General features: G+C 36.5%; 1 protein-coding gene across 1 annotated transcript in view; it reads left to right on the forward strand.

Annotated features, from left to right (window-relative positions):
- Positions 1-18,044, forward strand: part of how (protein held out wings) — a 52,397-nt gene that overhangs the window by 19,227 nt on the left and 15,126 nt on the right. Inside the window, exons 2-5 of the mRNA XM_018510300.1 lie at positions 9,645-9,778; positions 13,644-13,760; positions 14,778-14,921; positions 16,037-16,139. Of these exons, the coding sequence (XP_018365802.1) occupies positions 9,645-9,778; positions 13,644-13,760; positions 14,778-14,921; positions 16,037-16,139 (498 nt within the window). The remainder of the gene's footprint in view (positions 1-9,644; positions 9,779-13,643; positions 13,761-14,777; positions 14,922-16,036; positions 16,140-18,044) is intronic.

An 18,044-nucleotide genomic window follows, 5' to 3' on the forward strand; every position in this document is an offset into this window, starting at 1 on the left:
TAGACTCTTTGTATATTACGTTGTCGCATTTCGAATATTAAGAGTCCTGTTAATTTACGATTTTAAAGAATATACTCTTCTTTTGTGCTCCCGGATTATCACTTTTTTTTAAAAAGTATACATATGTACTCTTTTCTTGCGATTCAGATACGATAACCCAAGTCACGACGAAATTGTAGTTACTGTTGACGCGAAAGCAATCGAACTTCGCTGCTTTCGTAAATGTTTATTTTAATTATTGCAAACAAAGTTTGTTTTGTTAAAAAATCTGGTCAAGCACAATTTGTTCATTGAAATTCGTCACTGAAGCTAAATAATTTACTTTAGTGTATTTGTTATGACAAAATCAGCAAACCGAATAAATTGCCACATAAACTAAAAAAGTGACGAAAAATCAAATATTAGGACTTAATTATTGAAATGTCAAAAAATTAAAAATGCCGTTTTTACGTAAGAAATACAATATTAATTAATTATTGTGCAACATTCTGCAGTACGGAGATAGCAGAGAACAGAAAACAAAAATATATAAATAGAATAAATTTTAATATTAATATGAAAAATAGAAACGGTCAATAATGACCGTTCGGTATTTCTAGTGTTACAATTATTGTGCAACATTCTGCAGCACGGAGACAGCAGAGAACAGAAAACAAAACAAAAATAAAAAATAAAGAAAACAAAAAATATAGAAATAGAACAAATTTTAATATTAATATGAAAAATAGAAACGGTCAATAATGACCGTTCGGTATTTCTAGTGTTAAGTTAGGACTCATCTGTGCGTTTTGAGACAGGTAGATATTCGGTAGAGAGAAAGAGAGGAAAGGACACGCAAGGCAAAGAAGCGGAGTTTGGACGAGGGTCGAATTCGGAGGCTCGCAGAACGCCATCGAGAGCCGGAATCTCGTATCCGGAGGGAAAAAAAAAAGAGAGAAAGAAAGAGAAAGAGAGGCGGCAATTCTGGCAGTCATTGAGAACAGCTCGAGTCGCGGGGCTTTTTTCGGCATCGACTCTCTTTCCGTAAGCGTCTTCTTTCCTCTCCTCTCTTCCGAAGAAAGCGTCTCCCTCGTGTAGTTGCGGGCAACGGCGTTTCTCCGCTTCTAAATAAGGAAATGCCTACGCTTCTCCTCCGCCTCCGTCGTTGTCGATTGTCGCGCGCGACTCGCTCCTCACACACGCAAAAAACGCGCACACGTATACACACGCGCGTGATTCTTAACCCATTTAATCCTACAGTTCCATTTTTGGAGCGGTGAACATGATTGACCGGTGGAAGTGGGAAAAGCTGAGAGTGTTAACATCTTAGTTGTTTGGAATTTTGTCGAATGTTGACTGTTCATTTTGATTTCCAAAATTACTTTCCTTCAAAGTCTTCATTTATATATATATTATATATAATGTAAAAAGAGAAATCTGGACTTGTCTCTATATAGTTATTCTCTCGAGGTCTTTCAACGTTACAAATTCTCGAAGTATGCGGAACTTGAGTCACTCTCTCTCTCTTTTTTATTTTTTTAATTGTATGTTTGTATTTCTTTTCATTTTCTTGTTATTTTTAGATTCTTAAAAAAAGAGCTTACCCTAGAATATTAATAAAAAAACGTCTTTCTCTCTCTCTCTCTCTCTATTTTATATTTTATTTCCTTTTTGTTTTTACTTTTACATTTTATTTTATGTATTCGGTTTCTATTATTGGGTGCTTTCCATTCGATGCCACAAGTCGACACAAGCGTTCTATTCTTCTTGACATTCAGAGAGTGACAAAGATAGAACTTGTGTTGATTTGTGTCGACTCGTGTCATCAAATGGAAAGCATCCATTATTGTGTTGTTTAGTTGTGTATTATTTGTCAACGCTTAAGAAGCTGGGCGAATAACGATATCTATCTATTTATCTATCTATCTCTCGCCCGCCCGCGATACGAATTAGCAGCATTTGCAGACGCGGCGAAACTGAAGATGCCTCTCTCTCGCTGTCTTCCTTTCTGGAAAGAGAGGAAACACGTCCTATGCAATGCACGCGGTCTTTAACTCGGGCCCTTAAGGGCCGGGCTAGCGGGGCCGATGACCGAACCGGATCGGACCCGGAGCGGAGTGGAGTGGAGCGGAGCGGAGCGGTCCGTTTACCGGGCGTGTTCGCGTTCGCGTTCGCGGCAACTGGCGGCAACGAGCGATCGCGCGTGCCTCTGCGGCTCCTCTGCATTGCTCTGCATGCAGCTGTTGCCGCAGCATTCTCCGTTGCATTCTCGCGTTACGGTAAAGCGGACCAGGCCAAGTGCAAAAACACAGGTTTCGTTGGACGTGTTTATTTAGCGGAGATTCGGACAGGCGACTTTAAATCGCGGTTACTCGCGGAGTCGGAAATAGTTTCTCGGCGGCCTATAAGTAGAAACATATAATTGATTCCGTTCACTTATACTTGTCGTTCTATTTAGCGCCCTGAATTAATCAAAACCGGCTTGCTGTTTGCTCCAGTTTATACGTACCAGTATATATATATTCCTCAGTTGTCTCTGGAATATTTTGAAATGGATGATGGATATTTCTAGGTAGTTTCTTGAAAATCTTTTTCCTCCGCAACGTTGTGATCTAGAGCTCGTTAATTCTAATCAAGTTTGACTGTCGTAAAAATTCTAAAACGTGGAGAACCAGTTTCATTAATAGTTGAGCTTGACGGCACATCCGTTCTTCTTTTTTTTATAGATGATCTATCTTTCTTAAAATATTTTTCCGTTCTTCATTTAAATTAGAAAGATCTTAAGAAATTGGCATAGCATTTCACATCAATATTCATTCGATCATGCCTAAATCGTTCTTTTCTCATCGTTACGACATCGCTAAACGTTATCCTTCGCGATCTTCTCTCGCGTGCACTTTTCTCCGCCCCTCCCTTCACCTCTTCGCCTTCCCTTTGATCTTCGTAACTGTCATTCGCGTGTTGCATCTTCCTTTCGCCTCGTTAACCTTTCCAAGATAATCTTCACTGCTTGAGATTTACAGAAAGGCATGACCGTTGGATTAAAGAGTTTTTGACATGTTATTTAAATTGTTGCGATCATCGCATAATCAGTCTGACATTTATATTTTCCCATTTATCAGCTATTAACAACTTTGTTATCAAAAAGGAAGGAACCGCTTGCTCATTAAAACATTTATTAATTAATTATGAATATATTGCCTTTCGAATTTTTTTTTTCTTAGATTCCTTCTTACATGATATAATTAATCATATAATCACGTTGAGCAAAGTCACAAGTTGAATATCTTAAATTTTTTTTGGTCGAAACGGCAAAACGGGTTGTCGTGTAACCGGTATAATTTTCCATCATCTATAATATATAGATACTGATAGTATTTTTCATTTCCGTTTGATGAGAAAAAAGAGTTGTCGCGCGCGATAATCTGACTTTTCTGCATCCAGCGTTCGAAATTGCAAACCAACAAATTATTTTTCATGCACGCACTAATTACAGCAACGCTTATCAGCGAGATATAGATATATAGCGACGAAATCAGCGATGCAACTTTCCTATTTCAGAAAAAGTTTAGTTATGAAAAGAAATCTATACTTTGATCTGATTAGAATCTCAATGGAGATGCAACAGTTGCGCTTAACGGTATATTCCTCCTTGCATAAGGCGATCAAGTCTTCGCACGGTACGATATAAATACTAAATATCATATGAGATTTCTCGGTAGATGGCCAAGTTTATCTCGTCAACGAGAACCAGAGCCATTAATCACCAAAGAAAGAATATCATACGAGATCTTGTATATTTTAACATGTGGAGGAATCGGAAAATCAAAGCATATCTAGCGGATTCAGAAATTTGGCGAGGTGGCGATTGGTGGGCCGAAAGCGAAATTTTTTTTTATGAAGTAAATACGAAAAGCATATAGAACATTAAATTATTATTTAAGTTATTACATTGAAAATAAAATATTATTAAAATGTATAATTCATAAAACGTTTCATTTAAAATTATATTAACACAAAAAAAGAGTAATATAATGAAATTTATATTTATGTTTTTTTATACCTAGGAGTTTCTCTCTCTCTCTCTTAAATTAAAACATATTTTTAATATCAAAATTATGATTAAACATTTCAAAAATATTAAAAATATATATAACATTTTGTTATGAATATTTTTAAAAAAGGAGACTCCAATGAGGGCCATGGCCTTCATAACCTCCTTCCATGGATCCGCCGGTGAATCATAGATAATGTATAACCGATAGCTATTTTTCTAGACGTTATATTAGGCGGGTAAAAGTTCTTCGAAATCCGACACGTTGTTTGTTATGTATTGTACAGAACGCCCTACCGATTCGCTTCTTACGCCCTCGATTCACCGATTTTGCAAATCGTTTCTCCGCACGGGTTTCACATTTGTCGCAAAATTTCTGGAGCAACGGCACATATAAATAGGCACGCTTGCCTCATCGCGCAAAAATAAGTTGGAAATTGCTTAAGGGTGGAGCGCAAGATAGATGAGCTAGTTATGAATTTTATGCCACCCATATCTGCAACGTCGCGACGTCGTCGGTTGGGATATTGGGAGCGGATTTATCTCTAAAGTCCGCAAGAAAGCTGATATTTTATCGCGCCTCCCGTGTGGAATTAATCGTCGAAGGTACTATTAACTCGCGCGTGTATTTGTATATAATTTCATTACGGGACGTTAGCAGAAGTAATCGTGTAACGAGATGCAATTAGTCGAAGTAACGATAGTTTAATTATACGCAGTCCGGCATTCTCTATTTATGCATCACGCGTGTACGTTACTTGAAGCCGCATTAAAGTCAAGTCCGCCAGTACTCGGTCTAAAAATGGAGATCACGTAACGCATTAGCAATACACACCCGGCAGTCGCATTCTCATCGTAACGGTATTTCTTATGCATTCGTGCAGTGCGAGGATTCAGCTGATATTCAACGTTTACGGGCTGCCTTTGTCGCCACCGACGAGCCCACGTAATCCTCGACGAAATGCGTAATTTGTTATTTTCGATTTCCTCGAGGCACGTATTCATATTGCTATTCATTTACATTGAAACTCGGATAATTCTCGTTCGTGACGTTATATAACTCAGTTGAATGCACGTTCCTTTGCGTTCTGACAAGTGAGAATTCAATTGAGTTTTTGCCCATAATCTGTATACTAACTCGAGACCGTGTACTTTACTGAATCTTGTTAAACTCACATCAAAAATGAGATTATGCATCTGTGTCGTTATGCGATAACTTTGCCACCAAAGTAAGCAAATATATAGAAAAAGACTTTTTAAATCAATCATAATATGCTCATATATATAAGCAAAGAAATTTTGCTTCAAAAATTCTTGATTTGAATCCTGTGGTGATACAAGTATTACTTTGCACTCAATTCAAGACTTGCTCACAATCAAAAATTACATCCATATTCAATACAAATTCAATCAAATCAAGACTAAAATGTTTGAAGCAAAATTATATTTTGCTTGCACATGAACATATAGTTGATTTAAAAAGTCTTTTTTTCTGTGCCATTATCTGAGTATAAAATACTTGCATAACTTTAGACTTCAGTATATCACATGTGTGAAAATACAAAGCGATTAATATAAAACTTTTTTTAACAAACGAACGATTAGCGTTTGACAAAATTTCCAAGCGATTTCCTTTCGTTCGATTCGATCGTGCTAAATTATATACGCTTTAAGACGGGTGATGAATCGAGACGAGCGCGAACGGCGCGCGTGATTCATGTCGGGCGAAGAGAGAAGGAACGAGAGAGAGAGAGAGAGGGGGGGGGCAGGCTTGTCAATATCATCGCTCTTTGGAGAACGACTCCTCAGCTTCCGAGCGATATGCGGTTACGGATCGTGGTGTCTCACCGATTACAACATCGGTGATCTCATGCCGTCGTCGTCGCGACGCGCGGTGCTGTATCTCCTCGCCACTGTGCCGGCGCACACCCACGTGCACGCGTGCACGCCCGCGCGCGCGCGCACGCATCACGTGACGCTGAGTTACCATCCAAATGAATCGAGATTTCGTTCTCTGTGACCGACGTTTTTATTATTGTACCTCACGTCGTGCTTCTTGCGACGTAAATGTGGCCGCCCGCTATATTGACATTGAACGAAGACACTGATGGAAATTTTCTCTCTCTCTCACTCGCATCCGACACTCGTGCAACTAATAAACGCCACACGCATTTCGGGTAGTGTACGAGAAGCTGAGACGTGAGAAATCGACGTAAGAAAAACGCGAGAGAGAGAGAGAGAGAGAGGAGCCAAGAACGACGGTCAGCTGATGTCACGCAGATGGGCTGGTGAGCTGCGCCGTGCTAAAAGCGGCTATGATGCCCTCCTTTATTTCCCCTCTCGTCCCCCCTCCGCCCTGGCCATTCTCCTCTTCCCCGCTCATCTGTTTTTCTGTCTGCGTCTATCTATCCGCGACAGTGATCAACGTACATCTGCGTTTTCCTCTCGCGTGAATTCCTCGCGCCTCCGAGTCTCCTGTTTGAGAGAGAGAGAAGATCGGACAACGCGCGGACCTCGCGGGCATACCGCGAATCACCGACGCATTCATTCTCCCACTTCCCCTTCGCGACTCTCGAGAAAATCGCGGCTGTTGCGAGATGACTCGTGTCGAGAGACTGGGCAACGCGCGCGTGTAAGGTCTGACGTTAAAAGATCTGATGTTTTCCATTTGGAATAAGTGTGACAATCAGCGGCGCGGCATGTCCATAGCCGATGATGCCTCTTGGCGTCGAATAATCGCACCGATAAAGCATCGATTTGTTTTCACTACTTTACACGGTGTCGCAATAACATCGATTTACTCGACGTTTTTCCGCCAATAATTCTTTTACCATCGATGGCTGTTCAAGCGGATATCTTAATTAAGACCGGAGCACAAATCTTTGCAGTCAACGTGTAAAGCGTAAAAAGTCAACTAATCAGTCTTTTATTTTATGAAAAGGAAGGAAATGAAGGACTTCGATTGGTCCATTTTCTTATTATGTATCACGCGTTATGACTGTGCTCTCGTCCTTGCGAATTCTGCGATTCGCAAAAGATTTCTCTTGAGATTTCTCAATCACGGCGTACGTACTCCGAGTCCGCGATATCGCGTTCCACCTGTCTTTCCTCGTTGAATAAAAACAGCGCGTCCATTGAGAGGCTAATAATCGGTTTCTCTTCAAGATAATCGAGTGTTTCATTAGAAGAAGCGAGCTTAATGTGTAGTCATTAACTGCTATAAACGATTTACTGCGCAGCCACTGATCGATTCATTTATGAACGCGTTTAATATAGGAAATATAATAGTAATTGCGCTTGCTCATCGTTTATTCGCAAATTTGCTTATTTACATGAAATTTCCTCATATCGGACGAACAAAATTATTTTACGTGATTTATGTGTGACGTACGTTATCAAGTATAAACTATTAAATTAATTTTTAATTATTTTAGACTATTTCGGTAAAAATTATTTTGCGATTGAAAATATATGATATATTAATTTTATATGTTGAAAATCAAATTTTAGGAGCTCGCAGAATCACTCAAGATGAAAAAGACAAAATGAAAACACGACTACAAGTAGCTTGTCAGATCGAAGTTGTTTGTTAGGTTTGCATTTGTAATTGATTTATCTGAGCGAAACGATCTCGAGAGACAGGTGAAGGAGAGACGCGACTTATTTCGTATTTATAAGACCTGTGGTCTGGAGCGTCTGGAGATTTTCCTTCCTCCAAATCGGGACAAATTTCACGCGGTCGCCGTAAATGCGCGGTTCGGCAGGAATTACAGTTACATGGTGCGTGATTTGCGGATAGTTTACGCGAAAAGCGGCGGTTTGCGGTCACCGTGAGCCTCGGTGTCGTCGCGTGAGCGCGGATCATCGGCACGAGAAGACGACGAAGAGCCGAAGAGGTCAGGCATGCGAGAAAGTGGGGCAGACGCGGAACGTTGACCTTTACGGTTACGGCGGATATATGTATGTTGGAAGAGCACGACCGGGTTGCACGACGGGGCCCCGCGATCCTTTGTCGCGATACACCGATCGTCGGTATACCGATCGAACGCGGGATAAACAAAATCATCTTTACAACTTAGCTAAGGGTTATTTCTTGATTGCACGGGATTGAATCTCAAACTATGATTTGTTTCTCTTTTGTAGCAATCTCGTACTCGGCGTTATAATTTTACTTTAGTTACAGTAAATTTTATTCAGTTACACTTGAATAATTCGAAGTGCGTCTGAATTTTTATTATCGTGGAAATATTTGCGAAAATATTCCCCATGAGATTGAATCTCAAAGCGCGATTTGTTTCCCTTTGATATTGTAATTTTACTTTAGTTACACTGTATTAAATTTGACATTTGAATTATTTGAAGTGCTTCTGTAAATTTTTTTATCGTGAAAATGTTCGCAAAAATATTCTTTTTAATGCTAAATAATTAATTCCTAGCGTAAAATAACAGATATAAATTCGTTTAATTATATATAAATTTAGAAGGTTTATCCGTATTTTTTACACACAGCTGGTTATTGCAAGTAAACAGATAAATATTTATTTAAGATCATAAAATCACGTATATTTTGTCAAATTCAAATAAATAAATTTTTGAAAGAAGTAAAAAAATATTTATATAAAATAAAAATGTATTTTTTTCATTTCCTCGAATATATCAATAAAATTTTTAATTCCTTGAAAAGAAAGGTTAAAACATTTTTCACTCAAGTTGATTGAGGCAATTCTTCCAATGCCATATGTATCAATTGTTATCAACTGTTCCATATGGAACAGCAAGAAGACAAATAAACAAAAAATCGAATAAGAAATTTAATCCTTTCTCGCCATTTAAGAGGGGGAGCCACGCCCAACCGTTAGATTCGCAGCGCCGTTATTAGCGCTGCGTTTAACGTACTTATGTACGTATAAGTCGCGTAAATGCGTGCATGCGTGACTGCGAACGTAGGTATGCAGGGACACGCTTTATACGTTATATCGCTATACAGTCAGACGCCACATATAAAGAGACCAATCGCGTGACGTATTATCGAATGAAGGATGCACGCGGTTCCATTTCGCTCGCGCTTCGTTTCGTTTTCCTCGTTAATATAACGGTCACCCTAGATTCCTCGTAGATTGGCCCATTCAATGTAATCGGCGTGTCGCATCTAAACTCTGTCCGAGCTCCTCGAGAATTCTTCCATCGAAAGTATTGGTGAATTCAAATCGGTACTTTAAAGGAAGAGATATCTTGCTAGATTTGCGAAAGTAGTGTTTTTTATTTTTTGGCATAAAAAATGAGGAACTTTTTTTATTTTTATGTAAAATCGTAGAACAATGAAAAGTGTTGGAACTGTAATTATTTTTTTATATTAATATATGAAATGTCGTGCTAACTTCACAGATCCGTGTCCCATATTTTCGAATCCCTGTTCTTTATCTTGCTGGAATTCTTTTTGGAATTGTTGAATTCTCAAAGAGGAACTGGGATTCTATCGATTATACCAAAAGTCAGAGAATTCGGGGTATCAACTTTCCAATTTAAGACGTCATTGGTTCCTCGATTCTTCGAATTCGAAGGAATTTGTCAATCGTCGCGTACTCATCGTTGGATCGTTTTTATGTTACAGAAATCGCGAAGGTGCGGGCGAGTCTTTTTCAAATCAGTGGAGTGAAAAAGGAGCCGCTCGTCTTGCCGGAACCCGATGGCGACATTACGACGCTCACGGAGAAGGTCTATGTACCCGTTAAGGAACACCCAGACGTAAGTACCACGAGAGACTGACGCATATATGTAATATAAACTTGGCATGTTTCCCGGATTATCACAAGGCGCGATTCAAGGAATACGCTTGGAACACGAAAATGTGGAGATTCTTCAGAGAATTGAAGAGAGCGAGCGTATTGATGCTTTTATGAGAGAATTTACATTAATCATTTAGTGTGTACATACATTAGCTAATGGACGACAATCGGGACGTTGCTGAAACTAAATATCTGTTATTTTGTAATGAGTGGACAGAACGAAATGAATTAAACGCTAGTTTGCGGAAGAAACCCGTTATTTTATCTCATATGCAAAAGAAATATCTATTCATGAACTTTATTTAAAACACGACAGGCTCAAAACTTGACGTATTGCGTGGCTCAGAACTCGGTCCAATTCCACCAATGTAAGATTAACATAAATCTTGATTTAATTTACTCTGAAAGTAAAAATTGGCTGAATAGCATTTTTAATTGCAGCAGCCAATTAAAAATGCTGTGCGATATTTTACCATTTAATTTACTGCAGCAGCCAATCTTTTATTTCGTATTAGTGTATCTTCTTCTAATTCTAAGAATTAAACAGTAAATTAGACCGAGATTAAAGATTATTATTAATCTTACATTAGTGGAACCGGTCCTTGATGATTGTACATTTAAAAGATCTCGGCACAACATGGGCGATCATTTCCATGAAAGGAATTAATTTATTTAGAATTCTTCGAAGGTAGTTAGAGTTATTAATGTTATAAAAAATGTATTTAATATACTTTTACTAATATATTGATAAAAGTTTAACTTTAGTTTCAGTTCAACTTATACTTATTCTTCATCGTTTTCTAATTCTTATAACTAAAAGAGTTAGTTAAACCGAGATTAAAATTAAATTACATTGGTAAAAATGGGCATAAAGTCGACCGAATTGTGGGGCTATTTATTATAATATCTATTTTTATATGTTCATATTATATCTATATTATATATATACACACACACACATATATGCAAAGTGTTCGATGAAAACAAAAGTTTAAGGATAGATTGAGATCATTTATATTTTAAGATAAAAATTCTACCAAAATGTCGAGGGATACATATATAATAGCTTTTTAATTGTAAGTATTTAAAGATAATGAATCATACCGCCTAAAGTTCGCGTGCTTAGATGCGGTTGGATTTTCCATTGTATCACATCTGAACGTGCGAACTTCTGACGGTATAATTCGATAACTTCAAGTGCTTACACTGGAGAAAAATTTATTAAATTTTAGCAAATATTTGTTTCAATAGTACTAACGAAATATTTATTAAATATAAACACATATTTATTTGATTTAAGCATAATTTTTTTATTTTGAGTAAATACTTATTTACTGTAAGTAAATATTTCGCTAATACTATTGAAACAAATATTTATTAAAATTTAGCAAATTTTGTTTCCAGTGTATAATTCAAACACTACTAAAGCGTCAACATTTTGGTACTAGAATTTTTGTCTCAAAATGATCTCAGGAATCTACCCTTAAGCGTTTTTACCGTACACTCTGTATATTTATACAGCATCCACCGTGAATGGGTATCTAAATCTATCGAAAATTTTCTTGGAAGAGACGCGTTTCTCCGTCGCGTCGATGAAGTGTAATTTTCGCTACGGATCCGCGAGAGGAAGAGTATCGTTCGCCGATCTCGGGAGACGGGATCGAGCGATGCGCAGCATGCACTCAACATCGAACGCTGAATGTTATTTCTGTAACGCCCGAAATAGGGTTCGCACCGAAGAGACGACTCCCTTTCCTTCTCCACGCTCCGTTTCCTCGTCTCGCTCGCTCGTGCGTTTCTACCGGAGCGGTTGGTTCTCATTGAGACGTAATAACCGGGTCGTAAGCTTATTAACCTTTCGTGCGGGTCTCTCGATCTCTTTTTTTTTTTAGTTAAATCTTCATGTTGGTATTGTGTATTTAATTTATTTAAAGATACAAGAGAGATATCCGCTCGACGAGAACAGATGGGAAAAAAGTACGTCGGTTTTCACGCGCGAGACATTGATTGATAATCGCAGGCATCGGCAATTATTAGCTTATTATGGATGCCTCTTGTGAATTATCGATCGATTCGCCCATTATCGTGTCGTAGACGACCCGCGGTCTTACTTTGTGCGTCCATCGACTTCATAATTATCTTATTATCATGCACCAATTTCACGCTGATTGATAGCTTTCGATAATGTCTCATGTTATCGACGCATGATTCTTATCTTCACCGAGAAGGACACTTCCTTGAACGCACCAAGCACGGTCACTCATCGTCTTATCTTTCGTGTCTGCATAAATTTGCATGAATCGGTAAAATTGTTATTATTCTGCGTTACGTGTTTATTTGAGATTACACTAAATTATGTTTCTTTAGGATAAATGGGAGATGTCTGTAGGGTGTTGGAGTCTCTCTCTCCCTTATAGCTTTTCCTTCCACTGCACTTCAACATTTAGACACGCCTCAATCGCATATATTAAAATCTCGGTATTTTTTGAAAAAATAAAGAAATAAGCGAGCACCGGGCTAAAGAGACGCGGATGATTCATCGTCTAAACTTATCCGTCTTTATTTACCGGGATCCAACAATGAAACTAGATATCTCGTGGAACAAGTCTTTTTTCACACGATCGTACAAGCCAAATTTAGTGCTTTGTGCGTAAAACTAAGTGATATATATCTATGTATGAGAGTATTATATGCCTCTATATTTATCTATCTATATATAGTATTATATAATGTATGTACATGCTGATATTTGTATACAAATCGTTCGGAAAGTGTTCTAAAAACGCGACGATTAGTAAGTAATCTCTGATTCTTCCGTCTCTACATAAATCTCTCTTGTTTTCTTTGAACATTTTTTAGAATTAAATCCTTCAGAGCTACTCTCATTATGACACACCCGAGCTTTTTTTACATGCTACAACTTTTTTAATAATACACTGAAAAAAAAGATTGGCTGCTGCAGCAAATTAGATGGTAAAATATGGTATAGCATTTTTAATTGGTTGCAACAGCCAATTTTTTGTTGTTGCAGCCAATTGTTGGTTGTATTAAGCTTATGTCAGTGTAGGATTTCGATTGACTAATGCAACCAAAAATTGGTTGCTGTAGCCAATTAAAAATGCTATGCTATATTTAACCATCTAATTTGCTGCAGCAACCAATCTTTTCTTTCAGTGTAAAGATAAGGTGAACGTCCCAATGATCGGATATATACCTATGTCCGGACACTTACACATAATTTATTATTATTAATCTCAAATGCTCTTTTTATTACAATATTATAATTTAGCCATATTTAAAAATTACAATTAAATTATATTATATTTAAAAAACCATTTGAGATTAATTAATAATAAATTGTACAAGTGTGTCACTAGGACGTTTACCTTATATACATATGTTTGTCATTGTTGTATTCTTTAATGTTTGGTTTTTGGATTGAAAAAAATTTGTTATATGTTCATTTTTTATGCAATATATTTCACAATTTCTACACTGAAAGAGAAAATTAGTTGCTGCAGCAAATTAGATGGTAATATATGGCATAGCATTTTTAATTGGCTGCAACAGCTAATTTTTGGTTGCTTTAGCCTATACGCAATGTCAGTATAGGATTTCGATAAGCTAACGCAACCAAAAATTGGCTGCTTCAACCAATTAAAAATGCTATGCCACATTCAGCCAATCTTTTCGTTCAGTGTAGTGTGATAAATTCGTGACAAAACGGTGTAGAGTGGTACCGAAGGGTTAGATTTTTTTTATGAATGCATTGATTGCACGAAAGTGGGCAATAAATTCAACGGATTTTTCCATATAAATTGCAGTTCAACTTTGTCGGGAGGATTCTGGGGCCACGGGGCATGACCGCAAAACAATTGGAACAAGAGACAGGATGCAAAATCATGGTGCGCGGGAAAGGATCGATGAGGGACAAGAAAAAGGTAAGAAAGGGCTGAAATTTATTGAGCTTATATTTGTTATTGAAAATATTTGTTGTGTGAAAGAAATGAAATTTCTTTGAGAAAAGAAGACTTTCTTCTCAAAGTGAGTTAATTTAGATATTTTTCTCGATGCGCGGTATTAAATATCGCGGAGGAACATATGAGTATTATGCTCGTTAACGGCAACAAGCGCCTGAAATTAAATAACGGTCGTAAACGACGACAGCTGTTATAATAATGGTCGATTCTACTAATCATAGGTCTGTTCGTCTTAATCGCGCTTTATTACACTTCTCGTTTAAGAAGAATGTTGTGAACGCAAATATGATTGAAGTAATGTGAGTTATAGCTAAATGATATATTTTTTAATCAACATCGGAGAATTAATATAGGCTGTAAATAAAGAATGCTTGCGATTAGTATTGGGGGATCTTCCCAGAGACAATGACAAGTGGGTTTGGAATTAACTATGAGTGATTCATGTAGAGCATTAAACCAAGCGTCATATTTTTTTCAAGCTGCACGTGGTACACGAGCGAAATGCTTTCTCGTAAGTATAAGTATACAGTAGAAACAAACTCAATGTACAATTTGATGTGAATTTGATGTGTATTTATTGCTTTCTCACACTGATCAACGTAAACGGCAAGTTTCTTTGTCAATCATTATCATTGCCGTTCATTTGGTTAACAAAAGCCCACGATAAAAGTTTACATCGATGCTTTGTTAATTAAAGAATTCGCCTGAAATGTAGGAACACGTGTATAGAGAGTGTGAAATTTATAATCGCGCGATTCTGCTCTATTCTATTCCTTTCTATTGCCAGAAAACCACGCACGAATCTTTATATTATAATTTTTATATAGTATTTAATGTACATTATTCAGATATTTATATATTTTTGTAAATAGTACGAGTAATAATTTTATGTAAACTCTGTGACTTAAGTTCGTATGTGTATGTATGAGCAAATGCTTGTGTGCATATAACAAGTTGCGCGCCGTGTTGATTAACCAGGAGGAACAAAATCGGGGCAAGCCGAATTGGGAGCACCTGACGGACGAGTTACATGTGCTGCTCACTGTCGAGGACACCGAGAATCGTGCCACATTGAAGCTCGCCCGAGCTGTCGAGGAAGTCAAGAAGCTACTCGTGCCCGTGGTGAGAAAGTTCCAATTGTATACTCTTCCCCTCTTATATACGATAATAGCCCCGTGCACTATAAGAACGCGAGAAAAGAGATCTGACCGGGAGAGTTTCCCACATGTTTTTTTTTTTCTTCTCTTTCCTCTCTAGTTTCGAATCAAAACTCGAAAACTCGAAGGAAGCCTAAGAAAAAAAGAGCAAAATTTTTCAACAAAATTACGAAAAAAATTATTGCACTGAGAAAAAATATATTATACTAAATATTTATTTGAATAGTATCAACTAAATATTTACTTACAGCAAATAAATTTATTCAATATAGAAAAAGATAGTTAAATCCAATTAATAATTCTTGTACCAAATAAATATATAATATTAATATAAATATAAAACTCAGGCAAATAAGAACCAGAACACAATTATTATTTATGTGTGATTATACAAAATTCTTTTCTTCTTTAATTCATACAAGTCAAGAACAAAAAATCAACGTTTCGGTTGTTATTTGCAACCATCTTCAGGATAAAAAACTCTTAAAAGTAGTTCCTCGAGGTTTTGAGAAATTTTACTCGCATTCTTCGGTTTTATTAGATACACATTTTTATATTGATTGCGGATTTTAAGAACTTTTTATCCTGAAGATGGTTGCAAATAACAACCGAAACGTTGATTTTTCGTTCTTGACTCGTATGAATTAAAAAAGAAAAGAATTTTGTATAATCACGCACAAAAAATAATAACTATGTTCTAGCTCTTATTTGCCTGAGTTTTATATTTATATTAATATTGTTTATTGAGAGCTCTTTTTATTATTATTAAATAAATATATCTTCATATTTAGTGCACTTTTAGTTGGTATTATTCAAACAAATGATTCGTTAAAATTTAGTACATTTTTTCAGTGCACGTTGTTTTTTTTGCAAGCCGAAACGATGTGTTATAATCGAGTTGTCGAAGCTTGAAACATACACCACTTCCGAAGTGAGTGGCCTCGTGCGCGCGTACGTCGGCGTTTTCATATGTAAATGGAAAAGATCTGTACACACAATGTCGAGCTTCCCCCATCCATTCCTAGGATAATTATCGTTGCACCTCCGGTCGTGGGTTCTGACGGTAATGTCGATTGTTAGCAGGCTGATGGCGAGGATGAGCTAAAGAAGAGGCAGCTAATGGAACTCGCCATTATCAATGGGACTTACCGGGACTCGAATACAAAGGTTGCCGCCGCGGCAGGTACCGTTCGTAGAACTTGTTTCATTATACGCGCTTAAAACCCGCTCAGGATCGTGTTCTCCGCGAGATCGGGAATTGCAGAGATTTACTTAAAGATGCGGTCGATTCACAAAATAGGCTTTCTAATGAGAGATCTGTTTATAGTATTTCATTGCAATCGTAATATGCCTCACCGCACTAAAACGGCGTACAATAATCACCGTATGACAGTTAATGATAACGATAGTGTAATAGACTAATGTTAACCGTCATCATTAGTGACTAATCTAATGGAATAATAATTCTTGCGAAGTAACGCGGCTGCGTTTTCTAAATCCGGGATTCTCAGTACACCAGTTGTCGGAAAAGTTCGGGAACGCGCTTGAATAAACAGTTGTAGATATTAATGGTTATGATTCTGGCTAGCCAAAAATAAGAAATTGTAAGCGAAGTATTCTTCTTGGCTAGTATAAATTTCTTTCTTTTTTCGCAATGTATTTATTATTTTATTTTTTCGGAACTAGTTTAGTGTTAGTCGCTTCGGATTGCATTAGACAAGTGGAAGGCACCTCAAGGAAGATTTCGGAGAAACTTGACTGTAGATGATGCGTTTAGATTATGCATGACATCGAAATCAAGGTCGACTTGTAAATGAAGATGATATACGTAACAAAAAGATTTGAAGAAACTGATCTTTTTGTCACGCTTCATATTGCTTTGATAAATTCCGTATATAATTTGCTCGATAGAGAAATCTATTTCATATAATTTGTCAATGATATATTCTTATATTATGTATATCTATTGTAATCCGCTCGAATTTGAAGTTTCTCCTCGAAATTCTTTTTTCACTCTCGAATTTTTCCAACGCAGTGGTTGTTCCAAATGATGTGGTCGTAACACTCGCTAGAATTAGAGACCCTCTAATAAAAGTCTGCACATGAGAAAGCCACTTTTAATTGATGCCATGTTTTAACAATTCTTGAAAGACAAAAAGAGAGAGAAATAGGTAGAACAGAATGAAAAAGAGAAAGAATTATATGTCATTGCAATAAAAAAAAATCATGAAAGTTAATATTGAATGGAAATTTTGTAAAAAAATATATGATTGTAAGATTAAATATAAACGTTTCAACTCTTTGTTGAGTCTTTAGCATAAAATTAACAACTTAATTCTAATTATTGCGCATACATTTGTATATTAAACTACGGTAATCGCACAAAAAAAAAGACTATTCTTAAATTAATCATAATATACTCGTATATAAGCAAAAATATTGTAATCTTGCTTTAAAAATTTTAGTCTTGGTATAAGATTTATTTGTATTGATATCAGATTTTTTATTGAGCAAGTCTTGAATTAAGTGCAAAGTAATACTTGCATCAAAACAAATTTAATCAAATCAAAATTGATAGCAAGATTATAATTAATACTAGAAAATAAAGATATTGTCAAGATTATAATATTTTTGCTTATATATGAGTATATTATGATTGATTTAAGAATAGTTTTTTTTCTGTGCAGTTTTTATTTAATATTTCAATTTTATTTTTCGATTCAGATAAAGTATTCAATCAGATATTAAATATATACGTTGATAATTTTTATCTTTAAACACCATTCAAACAGTTTCATGACATGACATCGCACTAATAAATTGTTTATCAGTTTGATATCTCCGCTGTATTAATGTGTGCGCAATAAATAGTACTAATTTATTAATTTTATATTGAAATGACCCCAACAAAGAATCGAAACGTCTGTATTTAATTTTAATCAATATATTCTTTTACGCTTCCAGTTGGGTTTCATGCGCTTTATTGTGATGATTTATTTTATTTGGAGCCTTTGTATTTATATATCTATTACTTTATGCATGTCCTTCTCTCTCGTCAATTTTATTACTTACAAAACTGCGGCTCCAG

Source organism: Trachymyrmex cornetzi, unplaced genomic scaffold, assembly GCF_001594075.2.
Source record: "Trachymyrmex cornetzi isolate Tcor2-1 unplaced genomic scaffold, Tcor1.1 scaffold335, whole genome shotgun sequence".
Lineage (NCBI taxonomy): Eukaryota > Metazoa > Arthropoda > Insecta > Hymenoptera > Formicidae > Trachymyrmex > Trachymyrmex cornetzi.